General features: G+C 46.0%; 1 protein-coding gene across 7 annotated transcripts in view; it reads left to right on the top strand.

Moving 5' to 3' along the window:
• DOCK3 (dedicator of cytokinesis 3) overlaps window positions 1-26,839 on the top strand; it is a 261,860-nt gene that overhangs the window by 148,395 nt on the left and 86,626 nt on the right. For all 7 annotated transcript variants that reach the window (XM_066350463.1, XM_066350461.1, XM_066350460.1 and 4 more), the window contains exons 12-21: window positions 880-1,027; window positions 7,868-7,956; window positions 9,423-9,548; window positions 19,660-19,784; window positions 21,212-21,374; window positions 21,902-22,008; window positions 22,440-22,611; window positions 22,955-23,052; window positions 25,197-25,280; window positions 26,314-26,414. In XM_066350463.1, the coding sequence (XP_066206560.1) occupies window positions 880-1,027; window positions 7,868-7,956; window positions 9,423-9,548; window positions 19,660-19,784; window positions 21,212-21,374; window positions 21,902-22,008; window positions 22,440-22,611; window positions 22,955-23,052; window positions 25,197-25,280; window positions 26,314-26,414 (1,213 nt within the window). The remainder of the gene's footprint in view (window positions 1-879; window positions 1,028-7,867; window positions 7,957-9,422; window positions 9,549-19,659; window positions 19,785-21,211; window positions 21,375-21,901; window positions 22,009-22,439; window positions 22,612-22,954; window positions 23,053-25,196; window positions 25,281-26,313; window positions 26,415-26,839) is intronic.

Here is a 26,839-nt window from a genome sequence, read left to right as displayed (position 1 = left end):
GTCAGCCCTCCGCCACAGGGATCTTCTAGCAGGTGGCATGGTTGCCCGCTTCACGGGTGGTGAATGGCCTTTGCTGTGTTTTGTATCCAAACGTATATGTCTGTGCAGTTTTCCACAAAGTGACCGTCCTTATCGCAGGAGATGGAGGGCACCTCACTTCTATGCCGTTTGTAATGAAAAAACGACTCTTTCGTGGTGGTTTGCCTAGCCTTGCTTCAAATTTTGGACGTAATTTGGAGGGCTGTGACAACCCATGTCTTCCTGCCTTCACAGGTTTGGGTTCTGGCAAGTCTCACACATTTTGTCAGAGAAGATGTTTTAATCCTTTGCCATCAGCTACTCTTCAGTACTTTTGTTTTTGTTTTGCTTTACTTAATAAAGCATTTATGGAGGTTCCCGTTTTGCATTTGCAAGTCCTTTTGCCAATGGACACAGCCCTGGTAAGCAGGAAAGGCAAGGTTTCAGCCTCTTTTTGAGAGTCCTGTTCTGTGCTGGTTCAGGGACGGCGGCTTTAGCAGCCAAAATACTAAACTTTCTCAATGTGCCTAAATATAAATTTGTGATCGCATTGGTTTTCCTAAGAAATTCATGAAACCTCCGTTTTATTGTCTCGTGATTAGTAAATGGACCTTTCGCGCCGAGGTCGGTCATAAGGATGATTGAAGGTGATGCAGGGGCCGAGCCCTGGCCAGAGGCCTGTGTGGCCTTCCTTCTCATAAAGGCCCTTGCACCCCTGGAGGTGCTGTGTGGTCCTACATTAGTCTTTTGATTTGGAGGATCTCCGCGGTGCCTGTAGCTCTGGCAGTTTTGGATGACAGTCAGGGATGCTAGAGAGAGGCGTGGAGTCCTCAGTCTGACCGGTGCTCTCCTGTGCCCCAGGCCGGATGCTCCTGAACGACTCCAAGAAGGGCCCCGCTCACCTGCACTACCGACGGCCGTACGGCTGTGCCGTCCTCAGCATCCTGGATGTCCTCCAGTCGCTCACAGAGTTAAAGGAAGAAAAGGACTTCGTTCTTAAGGTTTACACGTGAGTAATGGACATCAGAAATACCAAGGGTTTATAACATAAGGCATCCCAGCCCTGTCCTCAAGAGCAGCGGTTCTTAAGCTTTGTGCAACACAGAGTCATCAGGATACGTAGGACAGAGAGCGTTTTGAAAATGCAGAGATTTTGATCTAAGGTTTGGGGTAGGGCTCTGGCAGCTGTATTTCTAACAAACTTCCAGGTAATTCTGAAGCAGCCAAATTGGGAGCCTCTTTTCCTAAAGTGAGAGTCTGGTGGTGCACATTTCCTCTTCTAGGCAGCGCTAACCAGCCTTATTGTATATTTACCAGAAGGTTGATAACGGGATTTTTCATGGGGTTTGGATATAAAAGAGTCTTGTGTGTCTAATGCTTGCCCACAGCGATGGTAACTGAGGTGACAACTGAGGCAGATTACTTCAAAGAATGATCACGAGTCGTGCTGCCCTGTCTTTGAAGAAAAGCCAGTTTTTCTGGGGAGCTGAGCTTTTGCCCTTCCCTTCTGCCCCCTCAGATCTATGGGTCCCGTCCAGCCAGGTTGCATTCTTTTTAGTGTTCATGAGCCAAGGGACCTGCCTTACAGAAACAATGCATCCCATCCTGCCTCTGTTAAGCAATATGGGAAAAAACTAATAAAGAAACACTGAGGCCCTGGCCAGGTGGCTCAGTGGATAAAGTGTTGTCCTGGCATGCCAGAGGGTGTGGGTTTGACACCCCTCCTGAGTCAGGACACATATGAGAAGCCAATGAGTACGCAGCTAAATGGAGCCACTAAGTGAAACAGCAAATTGAGGCTTCTCTCTCTCTGTTCCTCTCCTTCCCACTCTCAAATCAATGGAAAAATTAAATAGGTAATACATAAGAAACACAGAATCCAGGCATGTTGTCTGGTTTTGCTTCTATAAGGCATGAGTAGTAATGCCAAAAACATAAGTTTAGTAAGTTTTTAAAACAAGTGTATTTCTGTGAGAATATTTTTTAAAATCTTATTTTGGTGATAACCAAACATTTTTCCATGTTTAATCTGTCAATCACCATGTTAATATATCTTCATATTTTTCTGTATAATCCATTCTGTCTGATTCAGATATGAAGTGAACTTAATCCACAATTGTACTTTTTGGGCCTTTATATAATGAACCGTATTTTAGTGATTTCAAAATAAGAGTCATATCTCTTTATTACCTTTTTTGCCTTAGCTCTCTTCAGATTTATATATTTGATGGGTTGAGGCTCTTCCTTTGGAATAGTAACTTACAAAGGAAACTTTGGTGGGTTTTCTCTTCCTTTTATGCATCAGTCACCAACTTTCTCTGTACACCGCATCTCTTTCTTGGTGGCTGATGGGACCCTCTTGACATACCCTCCTCATTTTGAAAAAGACTAAAGAGAAATCCAAACTTACCGTCACCATCTTGCTTCATTCTGTCCATGCGTTTTATAGATAGCACTCGAGGACGGCTTCCCCGAGCCTGTCTCAGCTGTTCCTCGCTTCAGCACAGATTGTCACTGTGGGCGGGGCCTGCACAGCGTCCCTCTTGAAAGCATGCTGTCAGGCCTAATTGAGCTAATTGCTTTTTAAAACAACAGCTTTCAGTCCCAACGTGTCACTTTGCAAGAAGTGAGATTCGTGTGAAGCTTTTTACTTATTTAGCTTCTTCCTTTGGGCTGAGTCTAATATATCAACTCTAAAAGCCAAAAGAACATGGTTTTTATAGAGAAGATAGTTTAAAATTTTTTTGAAGGCCTGATAGAATTGAAATGGAGGATAGTTTTTCCACTTGAAAATATTACCAGTCTTTCGAACAGCCTCCCCACTGCATGTCGGTCCCGCTGAGTTTGCGGGACCCGGATGGAAGTCCTCTAGGTGCAATCTTGTAGGTCCGCCTCGCACAGCACAGCGAGGCCTCGGGAGGAGCGGCGTTTTGCAATACGTTTCAGGGGACGTGATTGTTAGATTGAGTTGGAAGATGAAAAGTTTTACTAATAGCTACTGTTAGTGTCTTAGCCTTGGTTAGGCCAGGATTTTGCAAGGATAAAAATCAATGAATTGGCAAAATATATCATTAGTTATTGACATTCTCTTCATTTCTTTCATTGTTCAGAATCAGCCTCAGACAGAGAAGATTTGTTGTTTCTTGCCAAGGTTGCTGCTCTGGCTTTATAGATGTTGTTTAATATCATGTGTGTATGGGAAGGTGCCACACCCTTTCTTAGAAAACGTCTTTGCATCTTCCAGCTTTATGGTCCTTTCATGGTCCTTTGCACGCCTTCCTCGCTGCACTCTCCTCTGGTCACATTGCTTTCTCTCCTTATGTCTGTATCTTCTCTCCTGTCTGTCTTTTTTTTTAAGATTTTATTTACTGATTTTATAGGGGGCGGGAAGGGAGAAGTATCAACTCATGGTTGTTTTACTTCAGTTATTCATTGCTTGCTTGTGTGTGCCTTGACTGGGCAAGCCTAGAGTTTCAAACCTGTGACCTCCACAGGCCAGGCTCTTCTGTCTGTCTTAAATCTCCCTTTGCATTTCTCTAAGGATATTTGTCATTAAATTTAGTCTCACCCAGATAATTCAGCATCATCTCCTCATCTCAAGATTCTTAATTACACTATTACACTTGTAAGGACCCTTTTTCTAAGATAGGTAACATTCACAGATTCTAGGGATCTAGGATATGGATATATTTTTAGGGGCTACCATTCAATCCCCCATAATTTGTGATGAACACAAACTCTGAATTAGAACTATTTTTAAAATCATCATCAAGGGGGAGCCTGGTGTTGCAGAGATGGTGTGCTCTCTACAAACAGGTTGGTCTCAAAAGGGGGAAGAGGCAGAACTTAAGATGTTCATGCCCGGGTCCTCCTCCTAGATGCACTGGCTAGAGGAGATAGTCCCAGGACAGTGATGGAAGGGGCATAAGTGTCACTCACAGAAGCCCTTTTACCACCTGGAAAAGGAAGGAGTAAAAATAAGTATTCCTGCTAAAACACTATAATTATATATACGCTCTTTGTCTTTTTAATTTGTCTGTATTAAAATAAACACTTAAGTTGTAAAATAAAAATGGTTTAAATTTTTTATTAAGTAGAAAAACAATTTCTCATGGCCCATGAGAGCCCATTAGAAAGAATCAGATTGGTTGACTTGTGTGTCAGCATGGTCTTAAAGATTATTGAGCTGGGCTGTTTTTATAGAAATTTTTATAGAAATGTGTGCTGTTTATCTTGATCCTTCTCGATGCTTCTCTCTTCTTTTGCACTGTAAGTGAGGACTGCGTGAACCAGTGATCCGCCTCAGTAGTGTTCCTAAATCTAGAGGATGTTGCCTATTTTCTAGCTTGTTAGAACTTTCAACCAAATAAAGGCCAAAATAAAACCAGTCACACCTTAAGAAAAAGAATTTTAGCATGGAGTGTTTGCACTAAATTAAAATTTAACCACGATCGAGACTGTTGAGTTAGGTGAAGGTAGACAGACTGGGCGAGGTGATTGGTGTCAGGGAGACAGGTGTCCTTAAACTGGTGCAGGGGCAAGATTTTTTCAGGTCACTGGACTCTGCAGCCCCTTCTCCTCATCCTCCCTGCGTTTGGGACCAGGCAGACCTACATTCAGACTCCAGCTCCACCTCGCTCCCTCATCTGTAAAATGAACATGATAACACCTACTTTATGGATGATGAGAATTAAGTGAAATAAAGTGTGGGAAAGTACCCCAATCATGACCTGCCTACGGTAGATACTCTTCTAAAAATGCAAACCTAAATGTCTTACAATTAATCGTTTAAAATTCTCTGACTACTTTTTTTGGGTTGCCCACTTTGGGGAAAGATGATAAGAAAGTGTGTGAATGCCCATCAGAAACACAGAGATCAGGAAGAGAAGGAGGAGTGGGGAGGAGGCCCGTGTTAAAGTGTGCTCCAGTACATGATTGAGTGAGAAGGGTGCTCTGAACTCTCTATCGTGCCCCAGTACTCTGGAGTGCTTGGAGATCCCGTGGAGAAAACCAGACACCTCTCATCTTATTCCTTGAGTGAAATCCCTGGATGTGTGGTGGTGAAGTATCACTTCCTTGCCTGTGCTGGGCATCGCCTTTGTGGGGAAGGTGGACTGCCACAGAGGCATCCAGACCTATTTAGATCACAGTCTTTCGTGCATCTTATGATTGAGAATAAACTGTCGACATCGGTAATCATACTCTAAATATTAATTTGATTGGGTATGGTATAATCATGCCTGGTTATAATCACAACTCATTTGATTATTTAATAAATGCTTACATTTATAATTTTTCCTTACAACATGTCCTAGTGATTGGTTAAAATATGCTGATGACACTATATCACTTAGTTTCAAATGATTTGAGGAGCTCCTCTTGGCATTCTAGAAAGGGAAATGTTTGAAAGGCCAGGTGGGAGATGGTTACACTGGTCCAGGTGATAATGACTGAACAAAGGCCATGAAGGGGAGAGGTCAGTGTGACAGATTCTAAGATAGCAAAATCTACAGAACATGGGGACAGTTGGAAGGGTTCTGGTTTGGTGAACTAGTGGGTTCCACTTAGTGAGGAGTCTCTGGGAGTAGACAGGTGAGGGAAGATGACAAAAGCTCTCTTGTAGCTGTGGAGGTCAGGAACTTAGGGATAAGTCTGGGCTGGAGACGTTTTGTGGCTTGGCAACTTCTGGAGGTGGTTGAAACTATGGGAGTCGGTGGGATTGCCCAGGAAGCTTGTAGGTTAAGAAGGAAATGGGCTGAAGGCAGAGCTGTTCAGGCCACCAGTATTTAAGGGGTGTGCAGTGGCAGGGACACACTTGTCCCTTGTCTGGCCTCTGGATTGTATGTGTTGGGGGAAAGGCACATGTGAGTGAAATAATCCACACTTTCATTGTTAATGTGACCAACAAAGCACAGGCTCCCCTCTACTCCCAGGGAACCAGTCAGAGTCTTTTGGAGAAAGGGAGTTAATTTTCAAGACTCTTCTTCTGAAATGAGAGTGGGGGGAGGGGCTATGTTATTTATGACAAAGTATAGTCAGTTCTGTTGAAGAAAGTATCCACTGGTCTTATAAACCTAGAACGTGACAGAAAACTGACAGAAAGACACATCTTTGGATCTCTACCAGCTGGGCACTTCTCTGTCAGACAGGATGGGCTGGATGTGATGCTGCCAGCACCTCTCACTTTTCGTTTCCAACTGAGTTGCTAAATCATAAGTGATCATATTAAAGAACATTCTCCCCCTTCCTTTGTCTGGGAAGAATTCTGCAAGCAGAACATTATCTTCACAGCTCTGTGAAAACCTTATCTTTGACAATTCTTTGCAGGCATATTTATAACGACTGAAGAGTAGGAAGAACCACTGATGGAGTAACACAAGCTAGTGACCAATCTTCTTTAACTCTGTGTGGCTTCTATACAAACCTATTTATGTATGTATGTATGTATGTATGTATGTATATATGAGAGAAACAGAGACAGAAAGGGAGAGAGAAGCATCAACTCATAGTTGTGTCACTTTAGTTGTTCATTGATTGCTTCTTATATGTTGACTGGGGGGCTCAAGATGAGCCAGTGACCCTTGCTCAAGCCAGCAAGCCAGGAACCTTTGGGCTCAAGCCAGTGACCATGGGATCATTTTGATGGTCCCACACTCAAGCCAGCAACCCAGTACTCAAGCTGACAAGCAGATGAGCTCAAGCCAGAGATCTTGGGGTTTTGAACCTGGAACCTCAGCATCCTAGATTGACAACTCTATCTGCTGTGCCACCACCAGTCAGGCAATACAACCCTTTTTTTAGAAAGCTGTTGTGCTTCACACTGCTGGATAGCAGACGGTATAACTTACTGAGGCTTCCTCTTAGAAATGGTGGTACTGGACTATATACTTCTGAGCTACCACAGAAAAACTTGTGGATTTTCCTTTGTCCATGGGTCCTATTTTCTGGAGTCAGTAGGTGCATACCTCCTTATCCAATGGGCATGAGTGGGGCCAGGGCTATGGGGAATGCCAGTGTCATGTGGAATTTTCAAGAGATGACCCCTGGGCTCATTCTAGTTAGTTCATTGAGGTATCTGCATTAAAATGAGGAATTACTAGTCTCTGTTCCTAAGCTATACTAACTGGTTGTGTGGTCATAGCCCTTGAAGTTGCCCTTTAGAAGGGAAGACTCTAAAATGTGGTAAATAAATAGAGATACAGTGTTGTTCCTTCATTCTTGTATATTTAGGCATCTGGCTTTTCTACTAAGACCTCCTTCCCCTGGACCACAGAGGATTTCACAGTGAACCAAACGGACTACTCTCTTTTTTGTTTTGTTTTGTTTTGTTTGGCTGAAATACAGCTACAGGCACACATGCTTATTGCCCTGTGTTTCCTAGGGGTTTCCTCTGGGGCCCGTATGGTGATGGCTGAAGGACAGAACAGAGCCAGTACAAGGCATGTCAGTTTGTAAACAGTAGTTTGTTGAGAGGAGCTGTTTTTCTTCTCTATTGGGAACTTTCCTCTGGAGCCTAGTTTTTGTTTGTTTGTTTTGGGCGTGTGTGTATGTAAAGAGCTAGAGAAGAAAAGACTTGACAGTTGGCAGAGTACAACTTCAGGGAAGAGAGTATTTTGCCAATTAAACAATATTTATAGAGATTCAGCTTAGAGTTTCTATTCTTTTCCCAAGTGTGACTCTTCCATGTGTCTCAACAGAAAATGAGCCTTGTCTAATTCAGTAAAATATGCACTTATTTCTTTTGAAAAGTGAGCTTGAAGTGTCCCTTCAAACTTGGTGTCACACACTGGAATGCCAGGCCAGATGTTTAAGACCCTCGAGAGTCACCACGCCTGTGCTTCTGTTGCAGGTGCAACAATGAGAGCGAGTGGTCCCAGATCCACGAGAACATCACCCGCAAGTCCAGCACCAAGTACTCTGCCCCCAGCGCCAGCCACGGTGACGTACTTCTCTGGCTACAAATACAACTGTGTGTTGTATCTGCAGTTGCCGATCTCGCACCTAATCGATGTGTGCTGATCAGTTGCCGCATGTAAAGTTCAGTTCCCTGCAGACATTTCTTCTCCTCTCCAAGTACTCGCCATTTCTTTCTGTAATAATCTGAGACCTTTTCTAATTAATCCCAACCAAAATACATTTTCTTTTTTTTTTTTTTTCCGTGACAGATTCTATGTGCTGTTAGGTAACTTGAGTTCCAGCGTAAACCCAGAGTGAACAGAGGTGTCGCAGGGTCTGTCACATTGTGAAGTCTGTGTTTCTTTGGGCAAAGAGGACACACCCAGCCCTCGCCCCTGCAAAGAGACAGATACTGCTATCACTCTTCCTGTTCCTATCACAGCCAGGCCTGTGACTGTCTCCTGGTAGCCATCACTCTTCTCCTTGTCCTAATTAGCATAACATCTTCCCCCAGTTCTAGATGTTAATTTTCTGTTCAACTCCCAAATTTCTACAGCCACGAAGTTGCTTCCTGCTGACCCATAGACCAGCACCTGAATGTACCATCCTGTTAACAGCTCGTCTCATTCACAGTCTTGGAGGCACTTCCTAACTCCATCTAGGCTTGACCTCACAGCCTTCTAGCCAGTGACTGCAGCGGGGCCCCTCGGGGGCAGGGAAGGGGGCAGTTGCCAGGAGATTCTTACTTTGTTCAAAACTCCGAGGGTACAAGTGATGAGCCAGACTCCAGCTCACCCGAGGGGACATTACAGATCCTCCCAGATTCTGAAGAAAGCCCCTGGGATCATCCGGAGGGTGTGAAGCTCGCAGAGTCTGAGACAAGGCTCACCTTGCTACCCGGAAACACCCCTTCTTTTCCTTGTAGTGCAGTCGTCCCCTGCAGGGAGAACATGGTGTCTGCTCTACTCTCGCTGTCCCAGCCATTGCCAGGTTGAAGTCGCACCCTGCTTCCCACACTTGGCTGTGCTCCTGGTGTAAAACACAGCACCTCTTTTCTCATTCACTTCGGCTGGTGGGGCACCTGACGCAAGGTCTGCTTTGGTCACACTTGTGTCTAGGCTGTCCTTGTTCCTATAGACTTCTCAGGGTCCTTAAATGTACGTACAGTTCATGTAGCTCATCCCTCCCATTCAGTATTCGCTAGGGCCAGCCAGGTCCTGGACCGAATGCTGATTAACAGAAAGACAGCTCAGTCTCCCAGACCTCAGTCTGTGTTTAATAGACTAGGTCTCTGGGTTATTGAGTTTGTCTTGACTTGAATTCCTTTAGCTTTCTAGAATGTTTCTTCAGAATAACGTATATTTTCTGCCTCAATGTGTTTTCTCAAGAAAAATGCTGAACTTTGCACATTTCCCTCTGGAAAAAAATGTAATTCTTCTGTCTTTTCAAGAACTACAATGCAGGGTGAAAATGTGGGTCTGAGGAAGAAAATGCTTTTGTTTCTGCAGGCCTCATCATTTCCCTCCAGCTTCTGCGTGGAGACATGGAACAGATAAGGAGAGAAAACCCCATGATATTTAATAGGGGAGTGGCAATTACAAGAAAACTGGGATTTCCTGATGTCATCATGCCAGGTAGGTCGAACTTCTTGGGGCTGGGGTGAGAGAGAAGGGTTGGGAGGGTGGAGTTCAGTGCTCAGCTCAGGAGCAGGTGGCGGACTGCAGTGGGGGAGCCCCGCCGCCATTAAAGCTGCTGCACCCCAAGTCAGGTTGCTGACAGCAGCCTGCAGCCAGTGGCCCCTCTGACCTGGTTGGCATTTGTTCTTTCCCATGAGCCCCCAGGCACAGTCACCAGGCCGCATGGCAGTCCAGCAGACGGGCTTCGTTGTGTGTGCAGAGGCTGGGTGGTCGCACCACCGTGGAACTCTATGGGGATGCCTTTTACACTCCTCTCTAACACTGCGTTCCTTAGAAGGGAACTGGCTCACAGGAACTTTCTCTTTAAGGGGAAGAATATACCAGAATATGTGCCTGTAGTGTTGCTGGATCCTACTTCATTTTTGAACAGCAGATGCGTTTTAACATATTAGAGAAATGGGTCAGGCAAGTGGTACCCATTAGGCACCGAGAATTCTACAGCCCGGCCGGTTTCTCAGGAATCGTCTCCTCCCCTCGTCCGATGCGTGGTGGAGAACTGGGGCACAGAGCGGGGATGTACTGACCCTCCGGTGTGGGTCCATCAGGCCAGGCCTCAGTTCACGTTTCCTGGTCAGGCGGATGCAGGCAAAGGCGGAGAGGTGGGTCCGCACAGGCCCTCGGAGCCGAGAGACCTGGAGGGCGTGAGAGAAGGTAGAGGGGTATCTCAGACGGTGGCAGGTGGTCTGATAACCACAGAAGATTTGAACAAAGAGAGGGAAATCAGAACAGACAAATAGCTGGTTATCTGGACAGATCACAGGAGTTATGAATCTGCCCCTTTCAGTGAGTTTTAATGATCTGTTCAAAGCTTGTTTGTTTTTATGTAGAAGGGCCAGGCCAGGCCAGGCTAGGCTGAACTGGTTGTGACCACTGTACATATCACCTACTCGGAGTTCTTCACGATGCTCTAAATTCTCTCGTAAACATTTGCCAGTGCATGGCGACTGAGAGCGTGGCCTGAGCATAGAGAAGTCCTCTGTGATGGATCACAGCTACTTTCCGCCTCCCCTAGGCCCAGCCTTGCTTTCTGCGGCCTTGGATACCTCCCCATAGACGCTGTGCATGCAGAGCGGGCTGCTGGGAACAGCCTTCATCTCTGCTCACGCACGCAAGGAGGGCCTTCTGGGTGGGAACCGGGACCGCCCAATCAGTTCCATGTCTATTCTTAATGCTAAGGAAGCTTCATGCTGATGAGAGGCCCCTGTCCGGCTGCTATCGATGTCCTTTGCAGGATGTTTTTCCCCTCTTGTCCTGACAACTTTCCTCAGCCCTCTGTGACCCTGGTTATCAGGGAAAGAGCCCAGGCATAGCCCCCAGCTTTCTGGCAATGTGTCATGGAAGAAAGAGGAGGTGGTTACCCAGATTTATCTGGTGATCTTTTTAAATTAGATCTCCAGGCTCATGAGGTGGTGTCACAGATTCTAAGAAATGTATTTAAACTTTCTTTTAAGAACTTGTTTGGACATTTCCTTCCTATTAGTCTTCACACAGTCATAGAATTAAAACCAAGTGAGCGGAGACTAGAAAGGGACAAGTTTCAGTGAAAAAAATGTTTTTAAGCAAACTTTGATTTCAAAAGTGACATTGTCCAAACCTCATCTATGGAAAGAGATCTATGGAAAGAGATCTTTTTTGTGGAACATGCTGCATCTCTTTACATCACTGGCACACAGGTTCATGAAGGACTTCTGGGCATGCTAGACGTCCCCATGGAAACGCGCTGTAGCAGGCAGTGGGAAGGCAAGCTGGAGGGAAGGGGCATTCCCTCCCCTGAGCGGCTAACGGATCACCATGTGGTCTGCCCCACAAGGCCGAGACACTGGCAGTCCTGGGAGGTCCAGGCTGGGCTGAGAGCATGCTGCTTTCTGTGTTGTGTGCCTTTGAGTTCAGGGTTGAAGCTGAAAGTAAGGATGGTTCACAGGCAGAAAGCAGTCCTTTGTGCACAGTCTCTCTCTTCCTCTACCCTTCTTCCCCTGAAGAACAAGCTTTTTGCACAGATGGCCACGGTTGTGAATTAACTACCAGCCCCCTTAATGCACCTCAAGATGTCAGAGTGGGTTTGCCATCCTTGGGTGAGGGGCCAGGGCTGGCCTGCCCCTCTGGCTGCAGGAGCAGGAAAAGTGGGCAGGAGTGGTTTATGCTGTGGCCAGCCTGTTTGGGAAACCAGGACTGTGACAGTCCTGTGGTGAGACTTCCAAGCCCTGCTCACCTGGCTCCCTGCAGCTGGTTCAGCTTTGTCTGTGGGAATATTATACCTGGGCTGCGGTGGCCTCTCAGCTCTCACAGTGCTGATGCGACCAAGTTACAAGAAGTTGCAGCTGCTTCTTGACACATGGATATATGGGAAATGAACAAGAAAATAAATTATGTCACTAAACTGTAAGCATTTTTAACACTTAAGTCTGAGAAATTAGAGTAAATGTAAAAATTAGAATTACTCATAAACTGTGATGCTTATTTTAAAACTACCCAGCATTTGGCAGACACTCATTTGGAGAGATGGCCCAGGTTTGTCTTTGTCAAAGCATAGCGACATCTTACGGCTCTGAGTTACAGACTGTGAGTGTTCAGGTGGAGTTCAGACAGGCTCTAGCACACCAGCACCAACACACCATTTCAGGAAAGGTCCTGTGATGGCCCCACAGTGCTTCCCTTGGGTGTGTGGGAGAACACGTGGCTGCTGTGAACAGGTGTGTACTGTGCGCCATCGCCGGGGCCCCGACTTCTAGGTTATAGAACAAGTAGACGTGGGGATTTACGTCAAATTTGGAAACTGAGCACTTACAGCCTTTTGTTGATTTGTCACATTTCTGTGGTACATTCTCCTTCCCTCCAAACGCATTTTAGTTCAATACAAAAGCCAAACTCTGTAGCACACTTTGGCTCCTTTCTTAGATTTTTTTTTTAAGAAGATGAAGAGGAAAGATGGGAACAGGACAGGTGTTCCAGGTGAACAAGTTGAAGTTAACACTGTTCCCAGTGAGTTACTTCTCAGAATTAGCCCCCAAAACACCTTAAAGAAAGCTGTCGGCTAAACGACTGTAAATTGAAAGGGATGATTTAAAACCCCTTGCTCGAGAAAAGGCTGCACCTTGTCCAGCCCGTGTCTGAGCCAGCAGGGTGTGTCGCCACCTCCTGCAGACCTCTCTCAGTCTTAGCTGTCCTGGAGGGTCTATCTCTGCAGTCAGGAGCAATACAGAGTTCCCTCATGGCCCTGTGGGGATTGTAACATTTTGCCTTGTTTTCTAAGCCTTGAATTTTTAAAGTTGTCATTTACTGTGAGCAATTATGGACCATGTTTTTTTATTAAATGGTTTTCTGTCTTGTCGGACAAAATCTGCCCTTTGATTTAAAACGTATCAGAATCACCTGTATGGCTTGAAAAACACATATTTCTGGGCCCACTGCAAGAGTTTCGCTCTGTCTGTTGAGGACTCGACAATCAGCATTTCTCACGAGCTCACAAGGGACAGTGATGCTGCCTGTGCGGGACTCCCTTTGAGCACCGGGCCCCAGGAGTGCGCTGCTTTAGGGGTCCTTTGCCCTTCCTGGGTCAAACCCGGCAGGAGGACGGCTCCTCTCTGGGTCGCCCTGAGCTCGCCGTGAGAAGGCAGCAGTGCAGGATGCTCTTCTTCCAGGAGACCCTCCCCTCCGAGATACACTGTGCTTTGCTCTGACCCCTGGGAAAAAGTGCATGCTCCATCGCTGACCTGCAAGTGATGTTTTATTCTCTTTTCCTGTTTGTCTTAATTGTTCTTGTTTCTCTCTGTGCTGTCCCCTCATTCTCTCCCCTTTCTTTCTGATGCAGAGATGAAGATAGTTGGGTGTAAGTTCCTGCTTTTGTGTGTCCTGTCTGCTTTTTGCCTGCTTTGTTTCCATCCTCATTTGCCTCATGGAATGTTACAGTCCTGGGGTGGGGGGTCATGTGCATTATTAATCCTTCATCAGCCTCACCTTCTGGGGTAGCTGACGAGACATAAGAAGAGAAGCTACCGGCCCAGCCTAGATTACTTCGGGTGATCATTAAGATCTGAGGAGGTAAAGAACCTGTCGGAATGTTTAGAAAACCTTAACATGCCCAAGGTGTAGAGCTACAGGGAAAGATTTTTATGGGACAGATTAACCACTCCCACTGAAAGAAAATGAATAGGCTATTCCAAGCCACAGAGCATTGGAAAGGTGAGAAGCTTCTCTTTCCAGCTCTGCTGGACGCATCTCACACAAAGAGCAAACACGCAGAGACAGGAGTTTTGAAAGAAGCTCTGCTCAAGGGGAGTGATGAAAGTACTTACCACAAATAATTCACAGGACTGTGGTCTGAGTGTCAAGTGCGGCTTTGGCAATATATCTAAGAAATAGTTCAGGAATGGTCACATCTGGTCCACAGCAGGTTGGAAGATCATCACATCATTAGCTCAAGAAAAGAATAACCAAATATAGTGAAGTCACTGTGCCCATTGCTGTCATCCTGTTAGAGCAGGGGATGTCACTGACTTTGTAACAGTAGAAATCAGTAGACACTGAAGATATGGTTAGAAAACTAAAGAACCTATCTTTCATGTATACTGTAAAAAAATCCTCCCAAGAGTTGTCGCCACCACCACCTTCATCTTTCCCCTGGCCCTCTTTCTCTTCCTCCCCCTCCCCCTCTCCTCTCCGCCCCCCTCCTCCCCCTCTCCTCCTCCTCCCTTCTCCTTTTTTTTTTGTCTCTTCCTCAAAATAACGCTACTACAAAATAAAATGTTGGTATGTAAGGTCGGCCGAAGGAGGACACCTGAGTTCAGGTTTTAAGGAAAGTTTGTTAGGGGTCATCTGCTGGGCTAACTCCTAAGACAGGTCAGCAACCAGTTCTCTAACAGGTCGGGTTAAATAGGGGATTTGAGGGTGGGGGCTGGTGGTCCTTACGGGGGGGGGGGGAATGTAGCTTCCAGAAATTTTTGTAAGATTAACCATAAGTAAGCTAGGGGACCTTCCACACCCAGGTTAGTCACCCGGATGCCCAGGGGGTAGTGACCTGGAACATCCAGTTTGTCGGTGTCCCTTTGTCCAGTTAAGGGAGGAGGGGGTCATGGCCCCCACCTTCAGCCCAGTCAGGCTATATTCTTTACACTTTCCAAACTGAATGGTTGCTAATGTCTCTACATCTCCATGAATGTTGTCAAGCGACTTCACCCCCATTCTGCCAAGAGATAGAATTAACACCATCACAAGTAGGCTGCTATGTCTGCTAAGAGCAAGTTCTAGTTTTAATGTGGTCTTAAGGGAAAGAAAACACTATCCACAAAGTCCCTTCCAATCTATCCAGAAGTAGACAAGGTATTACTATAATACAGTATTAAATACTATTATCCTTGAACCCAAATCCTACTAATATGTGGTTTGTGGTATAATTTATATGAAGGAACATGAATACAACACACAACTGAGTGGCCACACCTTTCCTGGACCATTTCTCCTGGGATGGAATTCTCAGAGGCCAAACAGTGTGGCTCCAAAACTCCAAGTAAGCCTGGAATGTCTGGCAGGAGGTTGCTATAACAGATGCTCTGGGGCCTGAGCTGGACCTGGAGATTCTGAAACCTCTACGGAGACTGTTCTCAGAGAGACCCGCAAACACATCGTGGGCTCCGTTTCTCCAGTTATGCACTAAGATGCAGGTCTTCAGAGGATCAGGCCTGGTCGCTGAGGCTGACATCTGTGTCTGCTGGATGAGCTCGGTCAGCGTGTCCCCAGCTCTGATGGTTTCTGGTGGCTGAAAAGCACTGTTTCCTTCTCAGACCTCTCCCTCCGTGAGGACCCCAACATCTGATGTAATAAGATGGCCTCAGGCTCATAATCTTGCTCCTTCCCAGGAGCCATTTGTGTTGACTTAGAGGAATCTGGATTTTTTTTTTACCTTGCAACGTAATAAAGTTGTTCTTGACACATAAACACACCAAGCCAGATATCAGCAAATTGTAGCCCTTAGGCCAACAGCCTGTTTTTGGATACCTGCCAGCTAAGAATGTTTTTTACACATTTTAAAAGGCTTTTGGAAACAAAGAACTTGTGACAGAGACCTGTGGGACCCACCAAGCCTAAAATATTTACTATCTAGCCTCTTACGGAAAAAAATGTGCCAACCCCTGCCTATTTTAAAGTCCCTAGTTCCCTGACGCACAGTTGTATATACCAATGCCTGGCATTGGCTACTATGTAAAACTGATGGGGACAAAGACTCTTTATTCCCACGCCCTCTTACAAAACAGCCTCATTCATTCACCTTCCCATTCAAGAAACTGTCTTGCGTGTTGACTGAGCACTCAGTGCTCAGAGCTGTGAGGCACTGCTGATGTCGCCGGATGCTCTGCCCTCCTTAGGTAGCAGAAGACACCTAACAGAGGGAGGTGGGGCTGCCCTCAAGAACACCTCCTCCCGCTCCCCCCAGGAAAGTTCCTCCCACCCACAGCCAAGCTTCATCAGCTTCTTTCCAGCCCACCTCCGCGTGCTGGTGCCTGGAACTTTCATGTTGGCCTCCCTTAGGTTTTCCCCTAGTTTCAGTGGAGTTAGTGGACAGCTTGATTGAAGTGGTTCCCCCAGAGAACTTCTGATAGGAAGGCCCAGCACATTAGTACTCACAAAGTGCTGTTCTCAAAATTGAGGCCATCATCTGCAAACACATAAGGCAGCCTACTATTTGTTCTGACTGAGAACAGCCCTGGTCTAGGCAGGGCTGCTCTCCAAATAAAGAGCAGCCAAATATCTGATGGAATCAAGCTACTTCAGTCTGTAATTCAGAAGGTGCAGTTACTGGTATTGACAAATTTTCTCAGCTAGATGGTCACAAAAGGCATTCTGTTTAAATAGAAAATTTTTAAAGAATGAGTATTGTAGGAATCTATAGCTCAGGCCTTCCATTTGCTTGTTTATTTTTTTGTGTGTATTTTTCTGAAGTGAGAGGTCGGAGGCAGAGAGACAGGCTCCCACATGCATTCAACTGGATCCACCAGCATGCCCACCAGGGGGCAATGCTCTGCCCATCTGGGGTGTTCCTCCTTTGCAACCAGTCATTCTAGCATCTGAGGCAGAGGCCATAGAGCCATCCTCAGCACCCGGCCAACTTTGCTCCAATGGAGCCTTGGCTGTGGGAGGGGAAGAGCAAGACAGAGAGGAAGGAGAGGGGGAGGGGTGGAAGCAGATGGGTGCTTCTCCTGTGTGCCCTGGCCGGGAATCGAACTCGGGACTTCTACACACTGGGCCAGTGCTCTACCACTGAGCCAACTGGCCAGGGCCATCAGGCCTCCATTTGAAATTGACCTTTTGGTTAGAATGCCTTAGAAGAGCTGCCCAGAAACCATGATATCACTCTTAAAAGCAACACAGGCCATATTCTGTCATTATCAATCTCCAAGACAATGTCCAGTTTTGTCTTCATATTCTATATCATATGTGGCTAGGAAGTTTGAAATGTTTTATTTGAAGGGCATGTTTATTGTGTCCACTAACTCTACTGAACATGGTCAACTTGTGGATAGAGCCACAGAAATTAAAAATATTTGTATAAGCTAGAATACTATTAGGGTCAGCAGCATCTGCTTTTTTTTTTTTTTTTTTTTTTTTTTTTTTTTTAATTTTATTTATTCATTTTAGAGAGGAGAGAGAGAGGGAGAGAGAGAGAAGAGAGAGACAGGGGGGAGGAGCTGGAAGCATCAACTCCCATATGTGCCTTGACCAGGCAAGGCCAGGGTTTCAAACCGGCGACCTCAGCATTTCCAGGTCGACGCTTTATCCACTGCGCCACCACAGGTCAGGCAGCATCTGCTTTTTAAAGTCATGTGGATTTCCTTGAGAGTAACTTCCACAGAGTGCTGGTTTAAACCAAGATAATATTTAATCAAAGCACCTATTCTCCAGGTTAGACATTGAAGTTCTCTAGACCAGTAGTTTCCAACTGCTGGCCCACGGACCAGTGTTGGTCCGCCAGAAATCTCGTGCTAGTCTGCGAAAAAGTTAACCATCCATGCAACATCAGAGTGGTTAACTCTTTTGCAGACTGACACTGATGGAAAAACAGTGCTCCAGACTATTCACTTTCTTGCCAGATCAACCTAGATATTGATTTAAACTTCATAGAAAAGCTAATGTGTAATTAAAAGGCTTTCATCAAAACAAGGGTCTGAGATGTCTGTTTCAATTGTAAAAAATTAGAGATATAACCAACTGCGATTTATCCCATTATAATAGCATTAACCCATAGTAAAGTTTCCAGTTAACTTTGAGTTTTACTTTCAGGACTGATTTTATTCTGTCAGCTTCTGTCCTGACAGTAACAAGCTGCTGAGTTTGAGTTTCCCTTCTCCTTTTGCTCGCCTTAGTCACCCTCCCTTGCACACCTGAGTGCTATTTTAATGATATGCTATGAGGACCCAAGCTGGGATGTCCAAAGGAGACATCCAGACTCCTCAGAATTCAAAGTAGTGGTTCTACTCAGAGGAAAGTCTGTACAGACAGCAAGGACAGACACCGTCCCCACTACCCTGCAGTGGCATTGGTGTGTGATTTTCAGAACACGTTTTCTCCTTCTCTGCTTGGTAACCTCAGGGCTATTTGGGGAACAAGATGGCTTTCACAAAGAAAAAGTCCTCTGGGCTGTCAGAGAACAATTAATTCCTTCTTATAGGTTGCTCTTCCCTACTGGAGCCAAAGTATTTTGAAAGCTTCATTATACAACCAAATAACCATAATTGCACTAGGGATAGGAAGGTAACCTGAAGAATAGAAGATCTGGTCATGAAGACCTCAAAAGCCCAATAGACATGCCAGTTCTGCTCTGTAGCTATGTCACACTTAAGAGATGCTCAGACATTTCCACAATTAGAAAGCAGGCCATCATGGCATTATCTTTCCAAACCAGAAAGCTCACTTGCTAACCAAAAACAAAACCTGTTTATGTCATTTTGTTTCCAGTAATGAGCATATTTAGATGTGCCAGTTTTTCTAAGAAATGAAGTAGAAAGAATGTCTGGCTTCTGAATTGGCTTGCTTTGCAAGTTAATTGTTCATCATCTGTTAATTGATTTCTTCGGGCTGCTGATACATCTTCACTTTGGCCTCAGTTATTTTCCTTTGCTGTTTTCCTCCATGGGAGAGTTCCCCCCACAGTCTTCACTATGTTTTTTTTTCTTTTTCTTTTTCTTTCTTTTTTTTTTTTAAGTCAAAAGCCCTACTTTACAAAGTTAAAATAAAACTCATTATGTTGCAGATTTGTAAGCTAAGAGCAGCCTAAATGAGCTCTTCTCCTACAAGAACAGACAATCCCATCCCCCCTAGAGAGGCAGGTGTGACTTAGGTCCTTCGGGCCTGGCAGCTGGAGCCTCTCCTGCCTGCCTCTAGCGGCAGACGCAGGCAGCATGGGCTGGAGTCAGAGCACAGGGGAGCCAGCAAGAGCTCGCCAGGCTGTGCCTTCGTGCTTCAGCACGTGTGCTTCTGGAGGGGTGTCGCCTGCTCCCAGAGCACTTGTAACACAAAGGAGAAAAGCTGACCGTAGTCAGGTGACCTCTGCTTGGCACTCCAGAAGGAAGTAGTGTGTCCTCCGGTCAGACACAGAAGGGTTGAGGGTTGCAAAAAGAAAACCTAGAAAAGAAAAAAGAAACTTTCTTTTGAGGGAAAGGAGAAAGGATTAGTTAGAACATAGACACGACATGATCAAAGTTGATTCTCAAGTCTTTCCCCTGTGGGAGGCTGAGATCGCAGCTGCCCTCCTGGAGGGGGAGACCTTGAGCAGCCACCACAATCTGAGAGGATGCCCTGCCCTGCCCTTTCCTGCCCTTGCCCCCCACGCACATGCTGTGGTCAGCGCTGCAGAGTTCAGACCCAGAGAGCACGTGGCTGAGCAACCTGAGTCCTGCTCCACCGAGACTGGTAGGATGTCCATTGTTATTAACCAAGCTTGGAATGCCCTGAGCACCCACCTGAACCCCGGAGGATCCGATTGCTAGCCTGGTCCTCCATTCAAATGGGACAGTGTGGCTTCTGCAGTCATGGAGACATGATATTTCTTTCCCCACAGGCGATATCCGCAATGACCTGTACTTAACCCTGGAGAAGGGGGATTTCGAGAGAGGGGGAAAGAGTGTACAAAAGAATATTGAAGTGACCATGTATGTGCTTTATGCAGATGGAGAGATCTTGAAGGTAAGGCTTACCAGCCGGTCTGCAATGAAGGCTAATCCTGAAATAACCCTGCTACTACTGTGGACTTTGTCCAGGGACCCATTCTCCTCAGGACTAACTCAGATCACCCCATATGCATTCTCTGTCTCTTCCTTTCTTCAAGGAAGCCCTAGGCACGCTTTGATAATGACGTCCAGTGTCGACAGCCTGTTTAGAAACTCTTTCTGTGTCTAACCGGACTCCTTCCTACTCCAGTTTAGGTCCGTTCCCTCTAGTTCTGCCCCACCTGTTCCTTCTGCCTTCTGCCTAGCACCAAGCTGCATGCTTCTAGTGACGGTACTAGATCCACTCTTTTTGTTCCTCGAGCTAATACAGGAAATTATATTTGCACCTTCATCAAGGATGAGACTTAGGTACTCCCTTGCTGATATCAAGTTACATGATAAGGCAAGCTCAAGCCCGGAAAGATTACTTTCAGCCAGTGCACTACAGGGACCCTCTGTCACTCTTCATGAGACGTGCAGGCCCGGCGTGCTGTTTCTCTGTTGTCAGTGTCAGTTTCTCCCTCAGTCTTGTCACGGTGAGTCCCTGGCAAATCACAAGCCATCATTTGCAGAGCAGTTGGTAGACAGCAAATCAGTCTTTTATAGATCTTGCTTATGTATGTTGACAACCGCCTTCTCAGGGAGGCAGAACAAGAATGATCATCCACACTTTACAGAAGGAAAAGGTAAAATTAGCCAAAATTATATCCCAAAGCCAGAAAGAAATAAAGGAGACCGTTGAAATGGTAGTCACAACACTGATTTATCATTTTAAAAATCCACCTTAAGGGCTAATGCATGTCCGTTGTTGGCATGGACATCTTACCGAGGTCAGCAGAGATGTCAGGTGTCACATCACCCCTGTGCAGATGGGGGCACTGTTCCTGAGTATATATGGCCTTCAGCTTCCTGTCCTCCAGGGAATGGCAACATTTGGAAACTGAGGTCAAGTTAAATCTGGTCTACCTTGTTTACATCCAAGGGCAGTCAGCTGAGGGCAACCTAAAATGCCAGTGCTAAGGCAGGGTAGGAAACAGTCCCTCTCCACCTTAGAACCCTGTCATCGTCCTCACCCGGCAGTGTGCCATGTACAGTTGACTTCTTCCGGGGAGCCCACTGTGTCCTCTCTCAGTGAGGATGTGGCGCCCACCTCAGTGATTCAGACGCGACTCAGCCGCCCTCTGCCCCAAGGAGCACGAGGAGCAAGCACTGTCGCTGCTGCGTTCTCATACCACCTACACGTTCAGTTCCCAAAGTACTGAATTTAAGCCAAGTGAGGTTTCTCATCGTGTAGCTTCCTCCTGATGAGGGGAAATGAGACCTGCACCGAGGACACAGTGTCCCAGTGACAGCGAAGTCCAGGGCTCCCTCCAGGAAAGGCACCTTATTTTGCTTCTCTCTTAGGACTGCATCAGCTTGGGTTCAGGAGAGCCAAACAGGAGCTCCTACCACTCCTTCGTGCTCTACCACAGTAACAGTCCCCGCTGGGGAGAGACTGTCAAGCTGCCTGTCCCCATCGACCGCTTCCGGGGCTCCCACCTGCGCTTCGAGTTCAGACATTGTTCCAGTGAGTGAGACGTCTCTCCACATTTTGTTTTGTTTTTGTTTTTGAGGATCTGAGTATTCTCTTGCCTCTCTGGAACAGAATTGAGAGGGTTCTTATTATTGGGGCAAGAAAATGAGAAGTTGTGAAGAAATAGCCATTTCATCAGAGGCTGTTCTTTGGACAGTGATTTAAAACCATGGGGTCGGGTATTGGTTCTTTCTAGCGTCTGACCCGAACACTGGGCAATTGCCAGTGGCATTTCCCTTCGGGCACTTCCTTTGTGCATCTTAAACTGCTCTTAGAAAGCATCTGGCGTGTCAAGACCAGCAATTTTGTTTCTGTTTGGGTCTAGATAGCCTTTCTGTACCTAGGAATGTGTGGAAATGCAGTCGTTACATTTCTCATCATTGCTGCAGGCAGGCTGATACTCATGTAGTGAAAGTAAGGGGCAAAGAAGTAAAGAGCATCAGTGATAAGCATGGGGATTTGTACATTTAAAAAGCAAATTGGGGGGGCACAAAACAGCTAACACTTGGCTCTGATTACAGCAAAGGACAAAGGGGAGAAGAAACTCTTTGGCTTTGCATTCTCACCCCTGATGCGGGACGATGGTACCACTCTCTCCGATGACATCCATGAGCTCTATGTGTACAAGGTATGAGGCCTACTGTCTCTCTCCTCAGCCCTCACCTTCCCGAGGCCACTCGCACACCTGGCTCTCAGGCCGGCCAGGGGTCCAGGCTCAGGCGCTGGCGGATGACAGCAGGACATCTGCGGGCAGGCTTTTACCTTCCCCCACAAGCAGTGCCCATGGCTTCTTTGTTTCCAGCCTCCCACTCCACTGGGGGTGGAAGTCTGTTAGCACCCCTCTGTGCCACTGTGGCCTGCTGAGATCATGGTTCTGTCAGCTGTCACCTAAGGTCTCCTGCCCACTAAGTGGAGGCCACGTGCCCTGCCATGTTCTCTTTAAAAGACCCTTCTGGGGAGGTTTGGACAGAGTGCAAACATCATCCAGAAATCCCCTAGGACCTAAATTTTACACGGCATGGTTCAGGAAACACTCGTGTTCTCTACTTTTGTCTGTAGTGTGATGAGAATAGTACGTTTAACAACCATGCCCTGTACCTGGGCCTGCCCTGCTGCAAAGAGGACTACAACGGCTGCCCGAACATCCCCTCCAGCCTCATCTTCCAGCGCAGCACCAAAGAGTCTTTCTTCATCTCCACGCAGCTCTCCTCCACCAAGCTCACCCAGAACGGTAGGTGAGGGCATCTGTGGGGTGCCGCCCTCCCTGTCCTGATTGTATGTTGAGGGAGACAGAGTATCGCTGACATGCCACAGCGAGGGGACTCCTTCCATCCAAAGCTGAAGGAGTCATTCGGCAGTAGCAGCCTATGAGCTTTGCCGAGTCTCCCCAGAGTGCACGTCCAGAGTTCACAGATGTGTCTTCCTCTGGCCTTGGCCCAGCTCCAGGGGGGCTGTGGTGACACGCGCAGCTGTTTCTCTTCCTCCAGCTCCCACCTGTCCGTGTCTGAGAGAGTCTAGGCTTTGCTTGTTCTTGGCATAGCCAGGATTCATCGTCCTTCGGGCTTGCTTTCTAGTGGACCTCCTTGCTCTGCTGAAATGGAAGGCCTTTCCAGACAGGATCATGGACATCCTGGGCCGGCTGCGGCATGTCAGCGGGGAGGAGATTGTTAAGGTACGGTGCTTCACAGTTCACACGTGCTGCCTGAGCAGGACTCCAGACAGGAGGCCTCACTGCCTCTCGACGTCTGCCAGGAAGCCGCCAAGACCATTCCTTGAAATACAGAATTAGATGAGTAGGAATAAAGGTTTTAAAATTTTCTTTAAGTTAGCTTCTTTAAAAGTAGTTATCACATCAGGCTTGTTACCTTTTAGAAACTATACTTAAACCCTACTTTTCGGCTTATTTTTCTTCCGAGAAAGCAAAATGATAATTAAAGGGCAGTAGTACAGAATCACCTCAGACCCGTCCCCGTGCTTGTGCTGCCTGCATCCCTTTGGGCCCTCCTTTCCCTTTCTCAGGGCCTTTCTCATCTTCCTTATTTTGTGACCCTCACACCATATACCCAGCCTGATGTCTTTCCGGCTCCGCTCCCTTGATTCTCCAGAAGAATGTTAAATCCGCCTCACTAGCCTACAGCAGCTGATTCTGCCCAGTCTCTCACTGCAAGTTCATCCTCGGGAAACTTCCTCCCTCCCTGCTCCGCTGCTTTCTCCCAAGGACCTTGGTGACATTTCCCACCTGCGGGCCGAGCAGGCCCTGGCTGTCCTCTGTGGAGCTCCTCGGCACTGCCAGAGTGTCGGCCCGCCTGGCTTTAGCTCAGGAAACCCCCAGGTACTCTCTGCTGGGGGAAGGCCTGCCGGTGGGCTCTACACAGTGGGCTAAACTCCACAGAGGAAAATGGAGGTGCTTTTGGTAATCGGCAAGAACAGCAGAATGTAGGAAAGAGACGAAATCTCAAGAAGGCTGCCTGTCCATCTGAACATTCTTAGCTCTGTGTTGCAGATATCAAATCAGCAGTGCACTGCCTGTGCCTCCTTTCAGAGCTCCACTGACTCCATGGTACACAACATGATGTCTCCAAATCGGGGACGTTTTTAAAGTCTGTGTACCTCCTGGGGACTTCTCTGAAGACCTATATAAACTTCGTTTTAATTCACTGGGCAGAGTATCATGAATTTTAGAGGTCTCTTAACAAACTAATACTAGTTTTTGAAATTTAAGATGAATTTATATTCAGGGTATTTTTTTTTCCTTCTGAACATTAAAATATCATATTAAAATATCATCTAGTTAACATACAAGGTATTAGAAAAGTCTGTGATCTTTTTGAACTGAAGTTTTTGTATTCCTCACAAGAGCACGTTCTATCAGCAGATGTAGTTTTAGCATCAATAATTTGTCTCAAGCCATCGAGAAGAGAATGTGAAAAGAATATACTAGCAATTTTAAAAATGTTTTCACTTTCTATTGGAAGATTTCAAACCTCCACAAAAGTAGACAGAGGAGTATACCCATCACTCAGCACCAACAGTCATCACCCCGTGGCCAACCCTGGCCATTCACATCCCTGCCCATGCCTCCCACATTATATTGTTTTGAAAGAAATTATTATCATTGTATTATTAAATTGTGTTTAACCAACAGAATGTTACATTTGATTTTTAAAGACTACTAGCATCCAAATTTATTCTCTCCCTTGGATTTTGCATATTAGAAAGAAAAAGGCACATAATTTAAAAAACAAACAAAAAACCAAAACAGGGCTTCCAGATCATTTGCTCTCATTGACATCATTCACCAGCTGCATTCTCCCCTTTCCTGGGATACTAATTTCTAGATCAAAACATAGTTTCCGTAGGTAAGGCCTAGCTTGCCACGTCCCCATCCAAATGCCTTCTGTGGAATTAGGCCACAGTAGAGAGCATGGGACTAGTGGACTTTCCCAGGTAAGTGAGCTATTTTTTTCTCAAAATGAATTTGGTGTCAATATCACTTAGATAGTCTTGGTTTTAAAATTGTTCTTATATGGATGTCCTAGGCTTTTTAGTTAATTGCTCTTTCCTTAGAAGGTTAGCACTTATCCAGTCCAACACGAAGAGCCTCTCTCTGTTCCTTTGGGCTATAAGCAAACACTCCAAGTCTACCTAGTTGCCTCTTAGCTGAGTGGAGATGGGTATTAGACTATTTTTAAGTGATGGCTTGAGATTGTAGATCTTTGACTTTGTTTTGGGAGAGGTAAATTCATTGGTGCATGGAAGTTTGACCATGTATATAGATCCTCAGAGCTGAGCCCTTTGATTTTTGTGCTCTTGCAGTTTCTGCAGGACATCTTAGATACACTCTTTGTGATTTTGGATGATAATACAGAGAAATACGGCCTGTTGGTATTTCAGTCTTTGGTAAGTCTCATCTTTCCTGGCTTTTCCTTTTTCCTATCACATATTTTTAAACAAGGCAAATAACTTTCTACAGTGAGTCAGCACAAGGTTTGGATGTTTCCAAGAGGAAAGGGACTAAAGAGTATCACCCAAGAAGACCAGGCAACCTACTGGTAGATCCCTACAAGATCAAATTTGAAGAGTTCAGCATGGTCAGGGCCAGACCTCACCTCTGTAGTCCTTTTTCTCAGTATCATTACTACTGCAGGGTTGCTTGGCCCCCAAACTAGTGGCCTATACCAGCAAAAGGCCCAGAGGCTAATATAGGAAACCAGATGATCCATTTTTTCCACTTAAAAAGTTGACCATAACCACCAGGAAAAGCAGAGACCCACTCATGCTGGTCTGAGCATCACACTCTCTTCCTCTGTGAATTTGTTTGGGAGCCAGAGTTTCAGGAGGTTGCGTAGTGAGAATGGGCAGTGATTAGAATACTGAGTGTATTCTGCTTACTATATCCAGACCCAGAGGAGTGCTGTATATTCAGGGAGAACCAGATACTCCAAGTCTACCTGATAGATGGGGAGCAAAGGCAAGAATGGCACTTGCCTAGTTTGTCCCCTTTGGCTTTTCCTCTTCCTCACTTCCCTGGCCAGCCAGCCCCATTGCTGAAGGGCACAGCCTTTCATAGGCTAATGGCTCCTAGGGCAGTACTTCTTTTCCTCTTTTTTCCAACTTTTTTGAGATGCGACAGTATTTATGCCACTACACAAGTGTTTTGTCTTCCTATGGTTCATATTGTACACCTAGCATTGTTGTGAAGAGGCTTAGAGTAACGCTGGAGCAGACAGATGAGCCCCAAGTCTGGATAGGGAGTAGAAACAGAACAGGTAAGACAGCAATTCAGACACAGAATGGAAATCTTACATTCACTGCCCATGGGGAACACTAGACAAAACACTGAGTTGGCCATTCCTTTGAGAAGCAAGAGTTGTTTTGTGCTGGGTCAGGTGTGAGGCCTCTAGTGAGCCCTGGTACCCGACATCTCTCCTAGGTATTCATCATCAACCTGCTCAGAGACATCAAGTATTTCCACTTCCGGCCTGTAATGGACACGTACATCCAGAAGCACTTTGCTGGAGCCCTGGCATACAAGTAAGTTCCACTTGGCATCATTATTAGGATGTGTGTTTGAAAGAGGCTGAAGGAAAGGTCACCAATCATTCTGTTGACTTTTTTTTTCTTGATTTATTTTTTTAATTGTGTCTAAGTGCACATAACATAAAATTGATCATCTCAACCATTGGTAACTGTACAGCTCAGTGGCCTCGAGTGCATTCACATTGTTGTACAGCTATCCCCACCATCTGTCTCCAGACCCCTTTTCCGCTTACAAAACTGAAACTCTGCCCATTAAACACAAACTCCCCATTTCCCCCTTCCCAGACCCTGAGCAACCACTGATATATTTTAGGTCTCTTTCAATTGCCTGTTCTAGGTACCTCATATAAATTGAATCATACAATATTTGTTTTTTGTGTCTGGCTTTTTTTGCTTGGCATAATGTCCTCAAATGTTCA

This window comes from Saccopteryx leptura, chromosome 10, assembly GCF_036850995.1.
Source record: "Saccopteryx leptura isolate mSacLep1 chromosome 10, mSacLep1_pri_phased_curated, whole genome shotgun sequence".
Lineage (NCBI taxonomy): Eukaryota > Metazoa > Chordata > Mammalia > Chiroptera > Emballonuridae > Saccopteryx > Saccopteryx leptura.
Note: the sequence above shows the minus strand (reverse complement) of the source record. Positions and strands in the feature narration are given on the sequence as shown.